The 21,046-nt window shown below is 39.2% G+C and overlaps 1 protein-coding gene across 21 annotated transcripts in view; it reads left to right on the top strand.

The window, feature by feature from the left end:
- SULF2 (sulfatase 2) overlaps positions 1 to 21,046 on the top strand; it is a 162,818-nt gene that overhangs the window by 87,886 nt on the left and 53,886 nt on the right. For 10 of the 21 annotated variants that reach the window (XM_068912649.1, XM_068912634.1, XM_068912651.1 and 7 more), the window contains 3 exons: positions 10,801 to 10,985; positions 12,648 to 12,892; positions 19,135 to 19,374. In XM_068912649.1, coding sequence (XP_068768750.1) covers positions 12,718 to 12,892; positions 19,135 to 19,374 — 415 coding nt within the window. In that variant the 5' untranslated portion in view covers positions 10,801 to 10,985; positions 12,648 to 12,717. Of the gene's footprint in view, positions 1 to 6,042; positions 6,599 to 6,686; positions 6,772 to 10,800; positions 10,986 to 12,647; positions 12,893 to 19,134; positions 19,375 to 21,046 lie in introns of those variants that run through there. The other 11 variants (XM_068912650.1, XM_068912636.1, XM_068912640.1 and 8 more) reach the window with 8 other exon arrangements.

The following is a 21,046-nucleotide window of genomic DNA, read 5'->3' as shown; positions in this document are numbered from 1 at the left end:
GTGTGCAAGATGCTGGTGACTGTGTGCATGAGCTTTCCTAATGTTTCTAGAAGTTGTGCATCTGAAGTCCAACTTAGAATATGTAAATATTCCCTCAGGCCCAAATATCTGTATTACCATGAAAAGTGTTTGAGGTAGGTAGAGAGGGGGAGCTGCTAAACAGTCATAATTAGAAGACTTCATGATAGGCAGAGTAAGCAGACAGTAAGCTGTAGCTTGCCTTCTTTTAATGGAAGTGAATTCCAGTTGCAACTTTTTGTTCTTCTGTGGACTTTGTGCCTTCAGAATAGCTCGTTGTGGGTGAAGGTACTTGTACTCCCTGCTGTGGGTGCAGTAAATTCACCTGAACCTAAGAGCCACAAACTAAATGTTCATATGGCAGAGAGCTACAAGATACACACCAGATGTCTTCTGCAGTCTGGGAGCTGTCAGATGCAGGAAATGCAGATGACTGGTCTGAGGTGCCAGAGTGCCCTGCTGTGGCATGGAGAGAGTGTTTGTCCCTGACTAACTTTCAATGCACAGTGGGCCAAAGAAGAGAATGAACACTGTAGTCTTGTATTAAGATGCAACCTTCTGCTCTATCCATTCTGTATCAGTTTATTATTCATTTTGGTGTTCCAACAGTTTCAAATCTGAGCATAGTTGTTACTAAACAGTCACAGAGGTTTTTTGTTTGTTTGCTTTTACTACAAAGTTTACTATTTTTAGGAACCCTTATTTAAATAAGGGCTAAGGGCAGTGGTACTGACTTCTCTATGGTATTTGCTCTCATTAGAACTTTTCTTTAGGCTTCCGTGTTTTGTATCACGTACCACTTTCTGATGAGAAGGGATCGTAGCTAACCATTGGTTAAAGGAGGTATTTGGTTGACTCTTGTCCCATTGTTTTATATGCATGCATTTTCAGGTATCAGCCTCCTATTCTGAGTGTGCGCCCTACTGAAATACGTTGAAAGCCTGCCAGTGACAATTAGATCAGGATGTACAAAAATGTCTGTCCAATTCTTTATTAAATCATTGCTGGCCTTCAAATAACTTCTAAAGGTTATTTACACATGGGGAAAAAGGAAGGCCTTTTTCACTAATTTAGTGTTCTCTTTTCTTCTCTATATGGGCTCTGTGACCCACAGTGCTATATTGAATTTACATCTTCCATACAGATTTTCAGATGCACCTTTGAGCCTTATTAATAATTTTAATGTTCAGTACACATATATTAATCTTGTATGTGAACTCCAGAATTGTTCTAATAAATAGTGTTTACTTATTTTTGTTTAACTTTCCAGGAAAGATTTATTTTGGGTTCGTTATCCAACTAGATAAGTTATCACTTTTTATCAGTGCACTGGGCTATTGCTTTTGCTATGGCTACAGCTTTCTCATCATTTTTGCCTGATTTTTATTTGCTCTTCTGTTTACTAAGTGTCTTGCATCTACTGCTGAGAGTTATGATCAAAACATATTTGATTAATCTTAGACTAGAACTATATTAATGGATCCTTGGAACAATGTAAACATTTACTCAGATAGTTGTACTTAATTTCATGCAGTATACTATGCTTAATCGGTGTTTTCATGCTGAGGAGGATAATGCGTTTCTTTGCTTAGCATTTGAATCAGTACAGCAAGGTGAATTTTCCCCCTTCCTTTGCTCATTAGCTGCGTTTCTCTTCCATTTCCATAATGCCTCAAAACGAATAAATCACTTTCTCCATAATGTGATTGTGTATTTATAGGAAGCGCCAGTTCACTTTAAAAGATAACATTGGTGCAGTTGGCCACAAAATTACGTTCAGCAGGACGATGCTGGAGCCCACAATGTAAAACCCATGCAATATGTGGGATCAAGGAGCTGAGCATTGGATCCCATATAGCAACGAATTATACTGAGAAAAAGCAAGTAAGATAAGACTTGTCTTCTGTTGCTGGCTTTATTTCTAGGTCTTTAAAGACAGCTCTGAACGTGTGTGTGTGTATATTAAAAATACGAAAGTGGAAAAGAGAAGTCAAAACTGCTCATCATATGAGAGGTTTACGTGTGATGAGTTAACTACAAAGACAAAGATTAGCAAGTCTGAATAAGAGTTGTAAGGCATTGGCTGAGATATTTAAAAACAGGCAAGTCAGCCCTTCTTTTCTATCTTACCTAATGTGAGAAGAAAGCAATATTCTGCGCACTGAAAGTGCAATCTATTTGGCAACAGTGAAAAAGACATGCCTCATGTAGCACATTGCTTTTCTTCTTCTGTCTTTTGCAGTTTTTTTGTTTTGGTTTTAGTTTTTTGTTTTTTTTGTTTTTTAAGGACTTTGGACTCTCTGTGACTGTCTCCTCATTTCCCAGAAGCTGCTTCTCTGTATTGCTGACACCCTGTTCTTCCCGGTGTGCTTCAGTGCAGGGGGACGGTTCCCTACGAGTTCCTGTTAGACCCCTGAATGTCAGCTGTCGTCTCTGAACTGATGAGATGACAACGGTGTGGAGCGCCAGTATCCGCCAACTGGATCAAAGTGGTTCCCCATTGTGTGCAAATCTGTATTTTAGTGAACTTTGCAACATACGTTATTCAGGATATATATCTGTGTTGCACTAGTGCAAAGTAAGGTGCGCAGAGAAAACGTAGACTCAATTTTTAAAGAGCTTTAGGTGTCTTAACAATGTGGATAGATGTATGATGGTATTCAAAGAAATGCCTGCACATCTATTTGCTCCTAATTTCACTAGATGTGGGATATTTTCTTAAGTTCTTAGATGTGTTCTCTACCTCTAAATTTGTGAAGGACTTGGAAAATTCTTTTCCAAGATCACACAGAAGTCTTTGAAGCAAGGAGCAGAACTGGATGTCCTGAATCACTCTCCTTTCTCCTTCCCCCATTGCTGCTGCTTCTTTCTGTGCCACCCTGTCTAGGATTCAGTCTTCACAGAGGTGTCCTAACATAAGATTAAGTTTAGTATGGAAACTACAGAATATGTAATTTCTCATTGTAACTTTTTCTAAACACTGATTTTGTCTTTTTAAGATCAACTTTCTCCAGTTCCTTGTTTTCAATTATGGTTTATAAAGAAACAAAGGCATTACCTGCAGTTGTGACTTTTTTTTTTTTTTAATATTCAGGGTGGTACGAAGTTTTACCTTTTCTGCCTTTTTTGGCCTTTCCTTTCTCTTCTGTCTTCCTGAGTCGCAGAGCTGGTGACGTCTTTCCCTCTCTTTGGCTTGTTTGCTTTGCCTTTTGCTCCTTTCCATCTCATGCAGACTTTCACTGCTTAAAAAAGTGTTACTCGTTAAATCTTGTTTTTCTCATAGGCATCTTTGTAAAACAATGCTCCTACATTTATTTCTCCTCTTGATTTCATTATTTTTATCTTGTTGCGTATATGTTACTCTGAGGTCTGAAGCTGTGTACAGTTGATAGTAGACTAAATTAATTAGTAACATTTGTTAATATTTGAAGTACAGTAAAATAATTCTAAGCTGTTAAATGGCTTGCTGTGAGAGAGATCTGAAATGTAGTTGATGTACAGTGAGAAAGCTCTGGTGTGGGAGTAAAGGGAGTAAACTTGCTTCTTCACTTTATCCTTTGAACTCCTGATCTGGTGTGATGAGCCCCATACAGCAGTGGAATCCTTTTCCAGTTAGTGAATGAAGAGAGTTTGTTTATTTAGAAAGTAGATACCTGAATAGATCCTTCTCCCTATGGATCCTTCTCCAATAGGCTTTTAGAGCGTCTTGTTTTACCGGTGATTTCGCATGGTACTGTTACCACAGACTTCAAATAAACCACACTATTTTAAGTGCCTTTATATCCTTCACATTTTTGGCAATGCGAAAACTTGCTGAAATCACTGACGTGCTTTAACTTTGGAAACTATTCACCATGTATGCATAATAGTTGTTATCCATCGTGTTTTGTAACAGTGCCAGAACAAGTTCTTTTGAAATGTATGAGATGGAAGCTCCGTTCGCTTCAGTAGGAAGCACCTTACACTTCACAGGGTTGTCACAAACCAGGGGGTATATTATCCTTTTAATGCACTTGCATAACTGCCATTAACATTAATGGAAATTACATGCACTCACTGTGAGGTGCATATAATGTTTTGTTGAAATGAGTGATCTATTGTGGCAGATTTTCCAGCAATGTTAAATCAAATTTAGATTGCTATACTAATGTCACTGATACTAATTTTAGTATCTTTGCTGGAGATATTCAAAAGCCGTCTGGATGTGATCCTGGGCAATATGCTCTAGGTGACCCTGCTTGAACAGGGAGGTTGGACTAGATGATCTCCAGAGGTCCCTTCCAACCTAAAATAAAATTCAATCAAAGATCACAGAATCACAGAATCGTTTAATTAAATTCACACCACAACTTTATTAGGTCACATGTTTCTTACAGTGAAAAATCCCACTTACAACGCTCTGGAAAAGTTATGGTGTAAAAAGGGAGATTGTACATCTTTTTCTCCAATGGAAAACATGGACTGTTCTGTAGCACACTTAATGTTGTCATTTGGCTTGGTGGTCACTGTTGGCAGACTCTTTAGAGACAGTTTGTAGAGTTTACATATTGCAGGTGGCAAGGCTAGGCTAGAGGAACTCGGAGCTGCTGGTTTTTGTGCCTGGCCTTGTTGCTGGAAGTCTGTTTGGCTGTGGGTAACTCATCTGCCTTATCTGGCACTTACTCTTTCGTTTCTAAAGCGGGCAGAATTGGAACACCTTCGCTCACAGATGTGTTGTAAAACTTAATTGTCTGTAAATTGAACAGGAGATGACAGTTACTAGTAAAAGGTCAAATGTTATCTTAGAAAGCATCATAATTTTTATCAACGAGTTAGGTAGGTGTAGCCCCTGTTTTACACACAGCTTTTGTACTAAAACAATTCAATATGGAAGGGAGTGTTCATTTATACTAATACAGTTATACTGTTGCAGCCCCTAGTGTGGATGCAGTTGTACTGACATAAATTGTCTTGACTCATATAGTTTATTATTGTTTCTGTAGAAGCTTACTTGGTACCTTAGTAGTGATGTAACAATTTCAGGGAGTTGTGCTATTTTGGTTTTGCTGATTTAGATTCAAATATGTGCTTAGCTAAGCCTAAAAACAATGGGGGGGGGGGGGGGGAAGAAAAGACAATTAGCCTTATCCAGAAAAGTCTAAATTATTTCCAATGAACTAACATTTGTTTTGAAGCATCCTACATTGCTTTTCAAAATACTTACTTCTAGAACTCAATTGTTCTTCCTGTTAGTCTCTTCTGCTCTGGCTTTTCTCCTTAAAACTACAGCTAGTCCTTTTCCCGAAGAGTTTTTTGGAAAGCATCACGTTTCCCCTCTGGTTCTGCAGCTGCTTAAGTAAGCGTGTGTTATCTGGTGCTTACTCGTAACTCTTCTTCCATTGATGATTGCACAGGAAAATTATATCCTGGCCATTTTCAACCACATAAACCCTTTTCACTGTAGCATCATTTTATGATAAAAGTACTGTGGCATAGTGTTCTTTTTATTTTTGGATGTATATTTTCTAATGCATGCATTAAAGACGCAAATTCAAAATCATGGAACTTGGCAGCCACACTGGAAATTGTGATCTATGGTCTCTTCCATCAATAATTCAATATTAGATGTAATAAGTGACCATAACTTCAGAGGTAACTTATACTACATGTGTGATACTACCTCGGTATGGGACTGCTTGAAGAAAATTAAAAAGTTTAACGTTAATGTATCGGCATGTTTGAAAGAGATGCATCTAAGAGGTCTTTAAAGAATTCACTAACGATACTTAATGTTTAGTATTAAGCCCAAACACCATGACATACCAGGAGTAGAACTTAATTTATTCTAGGTGATGCAAATGGCACCTAATGTACTTTGAAGGACCTGATTAAGCTTTTCGTAATTGTTAATGGCTTCTAGGTTCCCCCCCCCCTTCTACCTGCACGCGTGCAACGGGCTGGCAGCTCGCAGGGCCGAGGCGCTGCAGCGCTCTGCCCGCCGGCAGCCCCCGGTCTCCGCGGCCCCGGCGGCAGCAGCGGCGCTGCGCAGGCCTGCGCCGAGCCGGCGAGCGCCGCTCCTCCAGCCGCCAGCCTGAGGAGCCCGGAAGAGCATAAAGTACGAGGGGCAGTAAAATTAATTCACCCTTAGCCTCTCCCCTCTGCTGTTATAAAGGCGTTGTGCAGCCAGGGGCAGCTCACCGTCGGCCTGGCCCCCGGCGAGGGGTTCCCCCGGGAGGGCAGAGCCGCAGCCCGCCGTGCTGCCGCTGGACTTTGAACGAGCCGGGGGCTGGTGGAGCAGGTTTCCCCTCCCGTGCCGCCGGGCCGTTGCGTCAATCCCGGGAGGAGGATCCTCGAGGTAAATGAACTTTTTGAACGGGAAAAGAAGAAAGGAGAGGAGGAGGTAGAGGGAGGAGGAAGCGGGGGGAAAGAGCACCCGCCCGAGCGCTTCCTCTAAAGGTTTGTTTGGCAACGGGCTTCGGCTGCTGCCCGGCGCCGCGGCCGGAGGATGCGCTTCGCCGCCCCGCCGTGCGCCGGGCTCCGCGGGCGAGCAGCGAGAGCGCCGCCCGCAGCGCGGCACGGCTGAGCGGCGCCGGCGGCGGGGGTGAGCGGGCGGCGGGGCGCCGCCTCCCCCGCCAGCGACGGCGCGGAGCCGGGCGGCCGTGCCGCGACCTCGGGGGCTGCCGGCGGCCGAGCCGGGCTGCGGCAGCGGGGAGGCTGGGCGGAGGGGCAGCGCCGCGGGCGGCGGGCAGCTCTGGCCGCGCTCCCGCTGCATAGGTGACTGGGGCGGGGCTGGAAGTTGCGCCGGGGGTTAGGCGAGCGGGTGCGAGAGGCGTCGGGCACCGGCCGGCGGAGGCAGCAGGCGAGGCGGTGGGGCCGCGCCGTCGGGGCAGCTGCACCCGCGCTGCCGCGGGCCGCCCCGCCCGGTGCGCGGGGGCCCCCCCGAGGCATGGCCGGCCGCGGGGCTGCTGCCCGGCACCGCGCGCCAGGGCAGGGTGGGCGCTCCGTGCCGGCTCGGCGGCTGCTGGCCCTGCTGCCAGGGGAGCCGGCCGCGGAGCCTGCGCCCTCCCGGTGGTGCGTGAGGGGTGGCCGTGGCTGGGCTCTCGGTGCGTGTCTAAAGGCAATTGATGCCTTAGCGTTTTGCTTCTCATTTCATGAATTATCGTGTGCATCCGGGTAATATATGGATATACGGGTTTGTGTATGTATGTATAGACTGTGATTTTTTTTTCTGCATGCAACTATATAAAAAGAAAAAAAAATCTGTTTATTGGATAGAATGTATCTGTAACAGTAACTGTTCTTACCTAGTGTTCCTAAAGCTCTTGCATTCATTCACTTTGGTATTTTCAGAAGTAAAATTCTGTAGCTAGTGCTATACTTGCTAATGTAACTGTCTTTACAGCTAGTATGCTTTTTAATTTATAAATATGCCAAGATAACATATATAGTGGAGAAACAATGCCGATCTCTATCAAGTTGTTATTGGGTTATTATTGTGTGTATTGCAGGAAAGTATGTTTATTAGTAGGGATGGTGGGGATCCAAATAACAATTTAATCTACACGAGGACTGCTTAAGCATTACTGGGAAGCTCTGCTGGTAATACACAAGCAATGAAATAGAAAGAACGATATGGAGTCACGGAGAGCATACTGTGCTATTGAAAAGTTTTCTTTTAAAATCCTAGGGAAAATTATAATTGAATTTTAAAATTATTTTTTAAAATAAAGTTATAGACTAGGGAAGAGGTTCTGCAATGAAAGTAAACTTGCCGTTGATAAACGTTTAGCTTTGGTATAGAATTCACTAGCTTAAGGAGAGCAATTCAAAAGAGCACATCTGAATGGCAATTCAGTGCTCCTACAAGTCTGGAAGCTGGTTTCGTGACTTCTGAAGGAAAGGGTAGATACTTGCAAATAAAAATACTTTAGCTACAGTTTGTGTAGGTAAGTGAGTATAGCTGTAACCTTAAGAGTCACATTTAGCGCTGGGAGCTTGATTTTGTACTTTCTCATAAACTTTTGACTGGAAGGAAAATCAGAAGGTATAATACTACAAGAAAACACAGCACGTCATTAGATTGCAGCATATATCATGATTCTAGCCTTCCTTCGCCTGGGAACCTGTTTGATTACAAACAAGAATTTTCCCAATTCGCATGTAAAATTGTTTTTTTTTCTCCTACAGACAAAATTTAATGGTTTCAAATGGTGGTTAACAGTTTTAGTGAAAAAGGGATCTAACTAAACCTAGGGATCTACAACACTGATTCAAGAGTTAAAAGAACAGCAGCAGCACCTCAGAATCTATTTAACTGACAAAGTGCTTCTTTAATTGGGCTGGTTGCTAGGGAATGGATCCAGCACCAGGTATTTCCATGAATTTAAACACTGGACAAATGGCACACCTAAGTCCACTTAAATAGTACCTGGTATCGGCTCCGACCGTATCCAGAGCAGATGTGAGATGCTTTTTGCTAACCTGTTTTCCCTTGGTGCGGTTCCCCTTTGTGGCTTATATGCTGCTATCCTGTTCTGCTGTAGCTGCTAGGCAAGTTGAACTTGCCTTACCTTTTTTTTTTTTTTTTTTTGGGGGGGGGGGGGGAGTTGTACTATGCCAAGCTTTGAAGATTTAATTAACGTAAATGTAACTTTACATACCTGATATAGGAATTAGCTCATTAAATGTTCATACCTTTCTACTGCAACAAGAGTCAGATTCTGCTCTGATTATATTGGGATAACGTAACTCTTTGACTGCAGTGAAGTTGCACTAGGTTTACACTCAGGACAGTTGTGCTGAGTGTAACTCAGGACTGTAGGAAATATTTTGGGTTTAGTTGTACTAGCGTTAGCAATGTTGGGAGGCTACTGTCTGTTGTTACAGTTTCTCGCACAGTGCCTGTTAACATCTGTGTCAAGCAATACTAATCAATAGCATGTTAAAAAAGACCATCTGGGGGGTAGAGCTGACACCGGCGATCCCTGTGCATGTTCCTTGCGTGTTCCTTGTAGAACCAACAGTAAGGACTGAAGGCAATATTAAAAAGAAAAAGTCTTTCCCTAGTGTAAATGCTGCTTGGGAACTGAACTTAGCTACGTTGTTGTATACATAGAATAAATGCAGTAAAATCTAGTTTTATCTCTTCAATATTTAAAACGTGAAATAGTTTTAATGTCTTGTGTTGCCACACAGGAGAACTGAGTTTGACTCTGTTCTCATTCCCCATGCTAATAGGAGTTAGGAGCAAAAAGAGGCAGCTGTATCTAATTTAGACAGTGAGGGGAGTCAGGGACTTGTTAAACTCAGCAGTAAACTATGGGAAATAAGAGGACCAGACTTTCTCTAAAGCAGCCTGCTAGAAGGTTTCATAGGCTTAATAAAGCTTGGCTAGATGCCCCAGCTGAAGAGCATTTCATAAATTTCTGATAGCACTTGCCTAAATATAGAACAGGAGTGACCAGACTTGTCAAGTTTATATATGTAATCTGGGAGAAAATAAGAGGCATACCTAATTCTCATGAGAGCCACTACAGATTAAGCATCTCTAATATTGGAGGATGGCCTGCAGAGGCACGTAAAGTGATGGACCATCTGTACCGCTTAGATCAAAATGCATCATTGGAGGGGGTGCTCTAGGAAAAGTGAAGGCAGATCAGGGCATCGCTGTGGCACTCTGCTGACTTCTGTTGAGCCACAGATTACAGCTCTTGACAGAGATGAGGAAAGCATTATTAAGGGAGACCTTATGTCATATTCTTTCCCTGAAGTTCACCAAAGGCTAGGGGTTAAAAAAAAAATCAATCTGCATTTGACCATTGGCAGCCTATGCAAGGGAATCTTCTGTTGCCGTTTGGAGAGCTATTTAAAGCTGACTTTTAGATTGCACTGCAAAATATGCTGTTAGTAGTGGCCTATCTTATGTGAATACACATTACGAAAAATAGGTTATTTTCTGAAATTGCGTTAATTTTTCCTACCGAGTTATTGGTATGAGTTTTGCACGTAATTATATGCCTTGAGCTGGTTCCTAGCAGTACTTACCCTGATAATAACAGGAACATAACGCATCAGAATAGTTGAGAAATCTGCAGTGAGGAGGGAGGTTGAGGAGGAGATAACAGGTTTGGTAGAAGGTGCTTGTTGCGCTTGACATGGAATTCTCTCCTCCCCCTGCAGTATCCTCTCAGAGAGAACATTAATTCTTCTAACCATAAATATACAAGCGTGGGTAAAATACCTGTGGAAGAGCAGTTTATGTACCTCCCCAAATGCATTAAGTATTTTATAGATAAGGACCACTCTAGGGACTTCTTTTAGATACAACGGAGTGAGTGGGGGGTAATAAACTACAAGGAAAAGCAGGCTGAGGGGAGAGAGGCAGCGAGGTCACAAGGCATTGTGGGTGCACTGCCAGGCATTGGCTTAAAAGAAGTGAGGAAAATGCGAGGAAGACTGTTGTATGCACAATACTTTTCACTGAATGTAGGTATGATCAGATATAACGGGAATGAGCAGCCTTTTAAAAGCTGCAAGAAAAGTCGGTAAAAAAGCTGTTATTTAGGCAAGCAGTTAGCTAATATAGAGCAGAAAAAAACCAAAAATAACCTTTAGGTCTTCAGAAAAATGCTTATGTGTAATGAAAACATCTATTTTATCATTTTATTTCTTTTTTTTAATGAAAGTACATGTCAGGTCATTTTTGAAGAGCAGGAGCCATTTCTCTGCTGCTACTCCCCAAAAGCTGGTGTCTAGGAATATATGCCTGCTAAACTAACTTTTTTTCCCCCTCCTCTTTTGAAGCAGGTCCAGGTTTGCCTCTCAAGCTGCTTTTGACTACTCCAGATAGTAGCGACACGCTGAATCTGACATGATTCTTCCCAGTTGCACTGCTGCAGATGGAATTCTGAATACGAGGAATGAAAATTGATAAGACTTGTCGGTGTTCCTTCTGCTACAGCCTGGCAGATCTCTGAGCAGCAGCAGAGGTACTAACATTGTAACTATAATTTTAGGAAGTCAAGTTTTTTTTTCCCTTTCTCTATCCTTTAGAATAAGTGCTAAAACTTCTGAAAGTAATTGTTTCTATAAAGCAAGTTAATTTCACCCACTTATGAAATTTATTGAAGAGACAAGTAAGGAAGAAAGATTTTTCTTTTTCTCAAAAGCCTATTAGTGTACATTTTTGGAAAACAGCCTTAATAAATATTGCATCATACTATAGCTACATGTCTGTTGACTTATACAAAAATTCAATATATATTTTTAAATAAACGTAGAAGCTGAGTATGATTTCTCAGATTAGTGGTTTTGCTATTGCAGGAGACTGTTCTCATTCAAAGTTTATCTCAAAGAACAGATGCCGACAGAGGTGAAGTAATAATGTGGCTATGGAATAATCTGCCGGAGGAAAAACTATTTTCCCAAGTGGCTTTAGGAACAGAATAGCCAGTGTATTTCTTTGGGTAAAACACACCGTGCTAGGTTCTTTCTGCTAAGGCATTTCTGGTCTTTATGAAAAGCAGATAGTCTCCCTTGTGTGATTTTTAATTGATTTCCACTGCATTGCAAGAGATCGTTGGCACCAGTCCAGGAAAAAGCAGGCAGCAAATAGGGAATTCATCAAAAACTGACTCACTGATCAATGGATCTGATGAAATAATTAGCACTTCATATTTTCAATACAGTTTCGTACTTGTATTTTGACTTCTGAAAGCAAGAGAAAATCCTTTTATACCAGAAGATCACCAACCAAACTAAGTTCAAAAATGCTTCAATATAGTTATTCATTTTTAGGAATCTCATTGGAGGAATCACTGGACATTGTTTATTGACTCTTAACAAGAGCAGGATCACTATTGTGCTCTGTTTTGCAAATAGGTCAATTTTGCAATATTTTATTTATGATGCAGAGAAGTCATAGGCAGTGCCAAAAATTTCTGTGCATCCATTCCCAAAAGTGGGAGGAGTTGCAGGAGTGGGCCTTAAAATGTATTTATTAATAATAATAAAAAATTTTGGAAACCAACAGATACTGTGAAAGTATATCATGGTATCGTCAAAGCTGTAGCAGATTTCAAACACTGTCATCCCATAGTTCCAGGACTCGGGCAACCTGCTGCGCTCTAATGAAATCTGTAAGAGAAAATAGTTTATGTGAAGTGTGAAATAGGTTTCTATTTGAGGATTCTCTATGAATTTACAGAATTGTTGTTAACTCAGTAAGTTTTACCCTGGTCCCATTTTAAAATGTGGATAGACCTGTTTTCCTCTTCAACATCTCCATTTTTGATACAGTAAACAAAACTCAACTCAAAATATCCCAGAAACTTAAGGAAGAAGGTTGTTCCTTAAATGTATCAAAGCAGAAATTTTGGTCCCTTGTTAAATTCTTGAACTTACTGCCAAATTTCAGTATAGAGTAAAAATTTCATGGCATACGTAGGTAAAAGCTTATGAAATGTGAATTTTTCAAGTTTCTACTTCCACCTGGGACAAAATAAAACTGCAGGTCCTCTGTTTCTTTTTCTTAGAAGTTAGATTATTTCAGATGTATTATGTTTTCACTTCTTTGGGGAGAACCTTGCTGTTCATTTGTTAAGATTTTTTGGGGGAGATAGATAGACACTTGTTTTTCTCCTCCCTTGCAGGAGATCTGCAGACGAAAAAGAAATAGAAGACAAGACACCTTGTTCGGAGAAAACACTACATCAGCACGATATGGCACAGCATAGCATTGTCCTTGGATTATTCATGATGACTGTTTTATCACTGTTGGATGGAAGTTCAGCTTTCCTGTTAAATCAGCGTCTGAAGGGAAGATTTCAAAGAGACCGTAGAAACATCCGTCCAAACATCATCCTTGTTCTTACTGATGATCAGGATGTAGAACTTGGTAAGAGCCCAATAAAAAGAGAATTTTAGCTAACAAGTATGGTACTGCTTTTTCTTGGAACTAGATTTTGCTTTCAAACTGTTTTTTTTTCACTGTGAAAAATATGGTAGAATGAGTAAGTAGTAAAAGTTAAAACTTTTCTTCATGTGGAAAATACTTCCCAGTTGCATGCAATTCAAGGATAGCAAATGGTAGTTTCAACTTAAAATGTCAAGCTTCCCATTTCTGAGGAAATGTGAGATTCCTGCCTGTCTGTGTGTGTCTACATGCCTAAACTATGCTTCTGGCAATTGCCTGCGTAAACTGGGAAGCCGCATGTCAAAGCAGTAGGTTTAAATTCATAACTGGTTATTGCACCATATAATTACCAAAATTCTTTGTGTAATTGCAGGCATTAATTGCAATTACAATTTTAATTTTAATTACTTACATGTTACGTAACATATACATGGTATTCTCAGTACTGTCCATGTAGATACACAGTTAATTACTGACCAAAATCACTTAGTATGCAAAGATTCTACTGTCTTATTCAACAGTATGTTGATTGTTGAAGAAGGGAGATGAAGATTAAACACACACTTTGCCTAATGATTTGGAATAGTGAATTAACAGAGTTTGGGGTTTGTTCTGTTTCTCAAACAAGCTTATATTTACCAAATGTTGTCTGTATTTAGGAGAAGCGATTAAGACAGAGCAGTTTAATATTAATAATTTTACATTATAAGTACACTGTTAAGTGGATATAAAACCTGATTCATCTGAAAGGTGAGAGCTTGTATATGTGTGGTCTGCTTCTTTTGACAGTTACTACATCAAATTTGTGCTATGGATGGAAAAAAAAAAAACAGAAAAAACAGAAGAAATGGAACAAAATAGTAGAGTTAATTAATTTTTATTACGTATACAGTTACTATTCAAAATGAGAAGTTTATCATAGTAGCATGACAATGTTTTTACAGAAGCTTCCTTTTGATCAGTATTACTGCATGTCTGCAAGACTGTAGATTTTGCAGTTTTTTCAAAGAGAAATCTTGTTGTAGAAGTAACCCCACAAATACCAATTCAGTTCAAATAAGCGAGATCAGAAGGATTTCTTTGGTTGTTACTATTTTTTGGAAAAACGGTTATTTTGGTCACAAAAGACAAAATACAAAAAAACAGCGTTTCAATAATGTATATTCAAAAAAAACCTAAGTACATTATCTTGCAGGCTCAGAAGGTGGTCCTAAAAAATTTATCATCTTCCACTTTGTGCTCGCCTGCTTGCTTGTGATGCAATTGTCAAAGTCCTTTGGGCAGTATATTTCTCTTCTCTGATTATCTGATGCTTTCCAATTTCAAGCATAATGGGCATGTGTCCACTCAAATTAGGATCCAACTGAAGAAAATCCATTTGATGAAGCTGAGATGTGATATTCCTCATTTGCCATTAATGGTTTCTTGAGACCCAATATTTGTTTGAATTAATTTTTATTCTTGTCTATTGTCTGGTGAGCTGTCCAAGTTATTCCAAATTGCCATTTGTGGGGACTGTGGTTAATGTATTTAAGAAAGGTGAAAACAAGATGTGAATTACAAATAAAAGCTAAGGAAAGCATGGAAGTTATTGAAATGTAGAAGAGAAAGCTCTGCATAACTAAGATTTCAGCTATTTCTAAAAATGTTCTGTAACTGATGGATGGTGGAGCTTTTATTTTTCTTCTGGGGCTACTTCTGAGGCAAAAGGGAAGACCACACAATCTCAAGTGCTCTAACAGCCTTCCCTTTATTTAATTTAGGATAGATTTAACAATGTACCAGTAGCAGGTGGGGTTTGCCAGAAGGAGATGTCCTTTCAGGAAAGGAGTTCAACTTCCTTTTCTTTATTTGTACTGCTATTACTCATGCATGTTACTTGGGAAACTAAACCCCAGCGTTATATTGAAAAAAGGAAAGGACTGATGGAAAGTATACAAAGTCTCCAGGTCAAAGGAGAGCCAGTGCAAATTGCATTGGGTACAAATAGGAGAAGACAAGTGAGAACCCCAAGAGCTAGTGAAACATATACACTCAGTTGTCTGTCTAATCAAGAGTGTTGTACTGACGAGCTGAATATTAAGAGGAGGAGGAATATATTGATGAGGAGAAAGAATTAATTAGAACCAAATAATTTTTTTCCCCATTAGAGCCACGTAAGTCTGAGTTAGTCTAATGCTGATGTCCCCTGTGTGAGGGACTCAGCATCTCCAGTTTAATTAGATTTGACTACCACGTTGCTGTAGTTTAACAACTAGCTTATTTAGTTATCTTATGTCTGGAGAAAAATCTGATTATTTAGAAGACATTTCAGCTATGATAGAGAAATCTTGGTGAGAGGAGATCCGTACGTTTCTACCTGGTCCACTGTAAAACTACAAATGTGGCACAGAAGATAACATTTCTTAGTTATCACACATGGAGATTAGGGTCTTAGAGCTTCATTAAAATGAAAAAGGGAGGAAAAAAAGCTGCCTAATAAGGTTCAAATAGGATGCTAATAGGCTTTAGGAGAGAGTATTAATTAACGTTCCAAGGGTCCAGCTAACATACGTGCCTTTGGATATTTTGGAAATCTTGCTTCAGAGTAGGCTAAGTCACCTGGAGCTTAATACAAGCTCTTCAACAACTGGAGCTCTTTAAAACAAACGTAAATTAAGTGACATCTGGCAATAAAATACAATTAATGAGAAAGTCAATATTTTGGGTTTGGTTTTTTTTTTTTTTTTAAAGCAAATTTCTGTTATAGCCTCATACTGAGCAGTTAATAATACTTTCCTGTAGTAGTACAGATAATTATATTCCAGTATTAGATTTGCATAATTTTTTCCTAAATAATATGGGAATTATACATTATAATATACTGTTATATATAGGAAATCTAGGAATACCTTTGGGGAATTGAATATATTTAAAACTTTTTCATTATTAGATATTCTTTTGTTTGTAACATTTGTAAATAAAATCAGCGCTTCAGTGTTTTAGCATAGACATTTTTGCTAATATGTTAAAACGTGAGGTTAAGGTCAGGAACATATCTATTGTAAAGTGTGAGCAAGATAAATTGCTTCATGCTGGTATCACTGATGATGAATTAGATGATGATCTAACTGGGCATTTCTTTAATTAACAGGAAATATAAACAATATGCAATATTGTGCATCTTAAGAATTATGACAAATGTGTATATAAAAATCTGTGCGTTTTGTCTTTAAAGTCGTTTTATGCATTCAAATAGGAGTATTTCTGTGTGAATACTCCGTCTATCCTGAAATCTAGATTGCACCGAAGAAAATATTTACTGCTGTCAGTTTAACTCAAACTTTCTGGGTTTCTGGGAAGTTTCTTTCCGTCCTCATCACTTTGGCTCTTCCATCCTCCATTCTCAGTGAATGAGATTAGAGGTTCATGATGCATCTTCCCTGACAGTTTTGGAGTAACTGCAGGTTACATGGGCGTTTGAATATCTTTTAGCTTCTTCACATGTGTAAGCTTTTCCTCAGTGTCAAGACCTCATTTAAAATATGTGTAGTTTTAGTGCGTCTTCCCCATTGTATTAGTCACAATTTCCACTTTATTCCTATAATGAACTTTGAAGAGACACTAAGCAAAGTTATGGATGCTACACAAATTCCTAATGGAGTTTCAACCTAGTTCTTGCTTCACTTTGTCCAGCAAGCAGCTGGAATGCATCAAATTGTTAAAACGCTCATATTTTTCACAGGAGTCCTATGGAGTGGGTTTTTTTTTTTTTTTGAAAATAACTTAGATATTTCAGACTTAACTAAGTCATATTTATTTCCTATCAGTGATTTTAGGCAAGTAAAAGGCCAGTTTCTGAATAAAACACTGACACTTCAAAGCATAACTTTCCTTGGTGCATCAGCTAATGACACACCAGAAGGTTTTCCAACTCAAGAAAAGGTAGTTTGGTGAGGTTCCAGTTGCTAATTAACACATAACTAATCTTCTGCCACAGAAAAATCAATTCCAACTTTTTTTTTCCACAATTCTGTGTTTGTATTGGAAGCAAACTGGAAAAAAAAGTTTTGGTTGGCTGGTTTAACACTGTTTAAAATATTTAAAGCTGGCCTATTTAAGACTGCACAGAAGAGTATGCTGGATTCTTACCTTCCACTGATCTGTCACTCTACATTAGCTCTCAGACAGGGGAAGCAGATTAGATCATATGTTTTTGTATTAAAGACTGTTGATATATAGGGCCTTGTCATTACAGCAATTTTATTAAAGGAGGTTACTGACCCCAAGGGGAGACTTAACATGTCCTGTTATTTATGCACGGATGCCTCTGTCATTTAAAGGGCTTGTTAAATTTTATTTTAACACTGGAATGACAAAACAGTCCTTTGGCCTGCCTGTTCATTCTTGGACTAGCTCATAAGACGCCACAGAGGAAACATCCACAGTTTTCATGCTCACATACCTGACTGTTATAACTGTAATTGAGACAGTGCCTTTGAGGAAAAGGCGATTGCTCCCACAACACACACTTACTTATCCTACAGTTATGATAACAACAAAATCTTGCTTTGTTCAGGATCTTCCTCTTGACCTTCTAGATCTTCCTTTTGATATGTGCAGTTTAATAAGTTCTAAAGGGGGACTATGACAACCTGCCTTAGTTCTTGTGACAAAGTGATGTGACAGAGGATGTTCTGATCTGAAAAATGCACAAACAGATCTTTTATTTATTCCAATGAAATGATCTCAATAAGACTAATGCCATCGCAATGTAAAGATAAAATTACCTACAGTAGCAATTAACCTTCCTTCATGGTGCCAGAGAGCCAGATTTCGTATGTGGCTTATGACCATTTTCCCTCTAGGTTTTGACTCCTGGTTATATCAATGTGCCCTGTATCAAATCAACTTACTGTTGCAATTTTGTAATGAAATTCCTGCCTAAAGAGCTTAGAAAAAACCTAAACCCGTTATTGACAGAAGCAACAGACAGTTTGTGCCAGATGATTGCAGGATGCATTGATAAAAGCTGAACTATTAATTCAACTCCACCTTGGTAAGTTAGCCCCAAACCTACTCCAGCATAAACCTGTATCCTCACTGCCGTGTTGTCTGTTGGCTTTTCCTGCTCATAACAGGAAGGGAAGGTTGGTGGTGGAAAGGTTTACTCTCCCTTGCAAGGTTACACTGGTGACAGGTACCATTATAATGTCTCTGGAAAATGGAAATTCTTTCTAGATCAAATATAGGTTACTCTGATGTAGTTTTCATGATCAGACACTAATAGATGAGGGGAGTTAAATATCCTTTTTTTTTTTCTCTGATGCTTCATATTTCTGTGTTTAAGGAGGACTCTGATATGGAGAGCAGATTTTGTCAGATGGATATCTATGGTAAAGATCCAGTTTGAGTCCAAAGTGTTGTCCTAAATAGGAAATAGAATAGCCGTTTGGCAGCAGTGTGGCTTTTAGTAGTTGTTGGCAAAAAGATTGAGTCCCGTTACCCCAAGTCATCCAAGTCCCTGCCGGTTAAACTTGCTTGTTTGTTTTAGGATGATGGTTATAAACTACACAGTGTTATCTGTCCCAAATGAAATCGTTAAAAAATTTAGTTCTACAGAATCAAGCCTAAGAAAATTTAGAGAGTTTTAGGTAAAAAATTGATCAAAATTGATCAAATGGATAGACAGAACTCAGTGGGCTGGTTTGGGAAATTCTGATGAGGGCTTTACTCTGTCTTTACTTTAATATAAAGTATCCATACCTGCTAATGTCTCATATTAGGGAAGAGAACATTTTAGTCCTCAGCCTTTTGCAGAAGGTTAGCACAAAAGGCAGTGCATCAGATGTCTGCTCAAACCAAAGATTAAATAATGCTCAGGAACATAAGTTTTGATCAGAGTTGCTGCACAAAGTGAATTTCATCCTCAGGCCACGTTGTCTCAGCCTAGTTCATGCTGAGTTTTGCCTTCAGCTACTGGAACAGTACTAATGGCTTCAGAAAGGCTGCACAGAGTAACCTCTTGGCTACAGTGCTACCAAGATGTTCAGCTTAAAGAGAAAGACATTCAAAAATGCATCATCATCTATGTTAACAAGTTTCAGTCAAACCTAAGTTAAGACTTCAATATATGGGCCTTCTTAAAGCAATGGGGCAACTCTGATAAGGATGAGAGAGCTCTTTGTTGGCTCTTGTGACTGAAACAAGAAAATCCTTCTGAGATGTTTTTTTTTTTCTTCCAGGTTCAATGCAAGTGATGAATAAAACAAGGCGGATCATGGAACATGGAGGGGCTCACTTCATCAATGCCTTCGTGACCACACCGATGTGCTGCCCGTCTCGCTCCTCTATTCTTACGGGGAAGTACGTCCACAACCACAACACTTACACTAACAATGAGAACTGTTCTTCTCCGTCCTGGCAAGCTCAGCATGAAATACGTACGTTTGCTGTGTATCTCAACAACACAGGATACAGGACAGGTAAGATCAAGGCTGGCTTTATCTGAAAGGTGCCTTAGATCTCTCAGAACAGAGGCCATCGTTTATAACCTTTTAATTTGTTCTCGTAAAGGACTGGAGCAACGCAGAATGCAAAAACTGGGAAGGATAAAATAGCGTACATGCTCTAGGAACAGAGTATCTTGTTATATGATGGAACCTAAGGCACAGAACGTGTAAAATATGCCAGCAATTACCTGAAGTGAGTAAGAACAGACAAGAAAAAAGATATGGAGAGGAATGAGTTACTTGAATTTTTTGTAAAAAGCATATATTAATCAAACTAAGAATAGAAGAGAAAGGACTGCTCCATGTTCCGTGCTTTGGAGCAGAGCTGTCAACTGGATTGGTTTCTCTAGAGAGTCCATTCCTAGAAAGCTGTTTAAGATAAATCACAGCTGGGGAGTAATCTGCAAGATCAAATGCACTCCTGAGAAACAAATAATCCTCTTTGCATGCAGTGCTCCTTAGGAATAAAGATCCTGTGAAAAGGATTTCAGAAAATACGGAACATTTATTTCACACCTATTTTCTTCTTGTGTTCTCCAGACATAAGATATAAGACCTTGCCCATTACAGTGTATTTTTGTCAGTTTGTTGTTGACACCTTTTGTCATGCTGAGAAACGGGCATAAACCTAAATTGGTTCATGTTATTTATAGTATATACAGCATAGTATTATAGTTGTTATTTATAGTATATGTTTGTGCTTTGGATTTATAGTACATGATGCTTGATCTTGACGAGGCTTCTAGAAACTAGTATACATCTTAAATAGTATTTTTAACTACTCTTTTTTTTCTTTCTAACCATTCACGTGAGGTTTGCATGTCATCACAGCAAAAGCTTGGTCTTAAAACAAATAGGTAATTTCCTTGTTTTGTTTTTATGAAATAAAGATCTGAATCAATCTGGGAAGGAATAAATTAAGGGAAATGCACATATCTGATTAGTTGGTTGCTGTTTCCCACCATTTATCATTCCTGGCATTAATATCAAAGATTTTATAAACATCAAACCAAGGTTAATGTTTTATTCTTTATTAAGCATTTATTTTGTTTTCACTGATATTTGTCTATTGCAATAGTTGTTATATTTAGTGATAATATTTCAAGCACCTGCAAGTTCCACTAACTTCCACAGCTACTGAAGGTATCCTGGTGTTCATTTCTTGTATTTTTTTACATTAACTTAATATTTAATTTTAGACCCAAGATCTTAGTGACTCTATATTGTATTATCAGTCTACCACTGCTAATTTGCAAACTAAAGGTATTGGAACACAGAAATAGTACTTTTACAAGTACAAAGTGGGTTTCTAATCTTCAGGTGTAAATGAGATCCTCATGAAGTTAAACATATTTTATTATACGAATTTTAATGAAAGCTGCCGTTATTGAAGACTTCTGTTCTTTTCTGATCTCTGATTAAAGTCTAGAGCTTACCAATATGAAAGAACTGTCAGCGGTACGAAGGTGTGTTTTACCGTTTTTTTTGAAAAATCTAATCAGAATTACCTGCTTTGGAAACAGCAGGAAATTGTACTGTAGAAGCTTTGTTCACTCAGTTTCTCAGTTTTCAAAAGTAATCCGCTAAGAAGAGTATTTTGGATGTTACAAGTACAATTCCTCTGAGATGGGAATCACCTTGAACA

Source organism: Struthio camelus, chromosome 18, assembly GCF_040807025.1.
Source record: "Struthio camelus isolate bStrCam1 chromosome 18, bStrCam1.hap1, whole genome shotgun sequence".
In the NCBI taxonomy this organism is placed as follows: Eukaryota; Metazoa; Chordata; class Aves; order Struthioniformes; family Struthionidae; genus Struthio; species Struthio camelus.
Note: the sequence above shows the minus strand (reverse complement) of the source record. Positions and strands in the feature narration are given on the sequence as shown.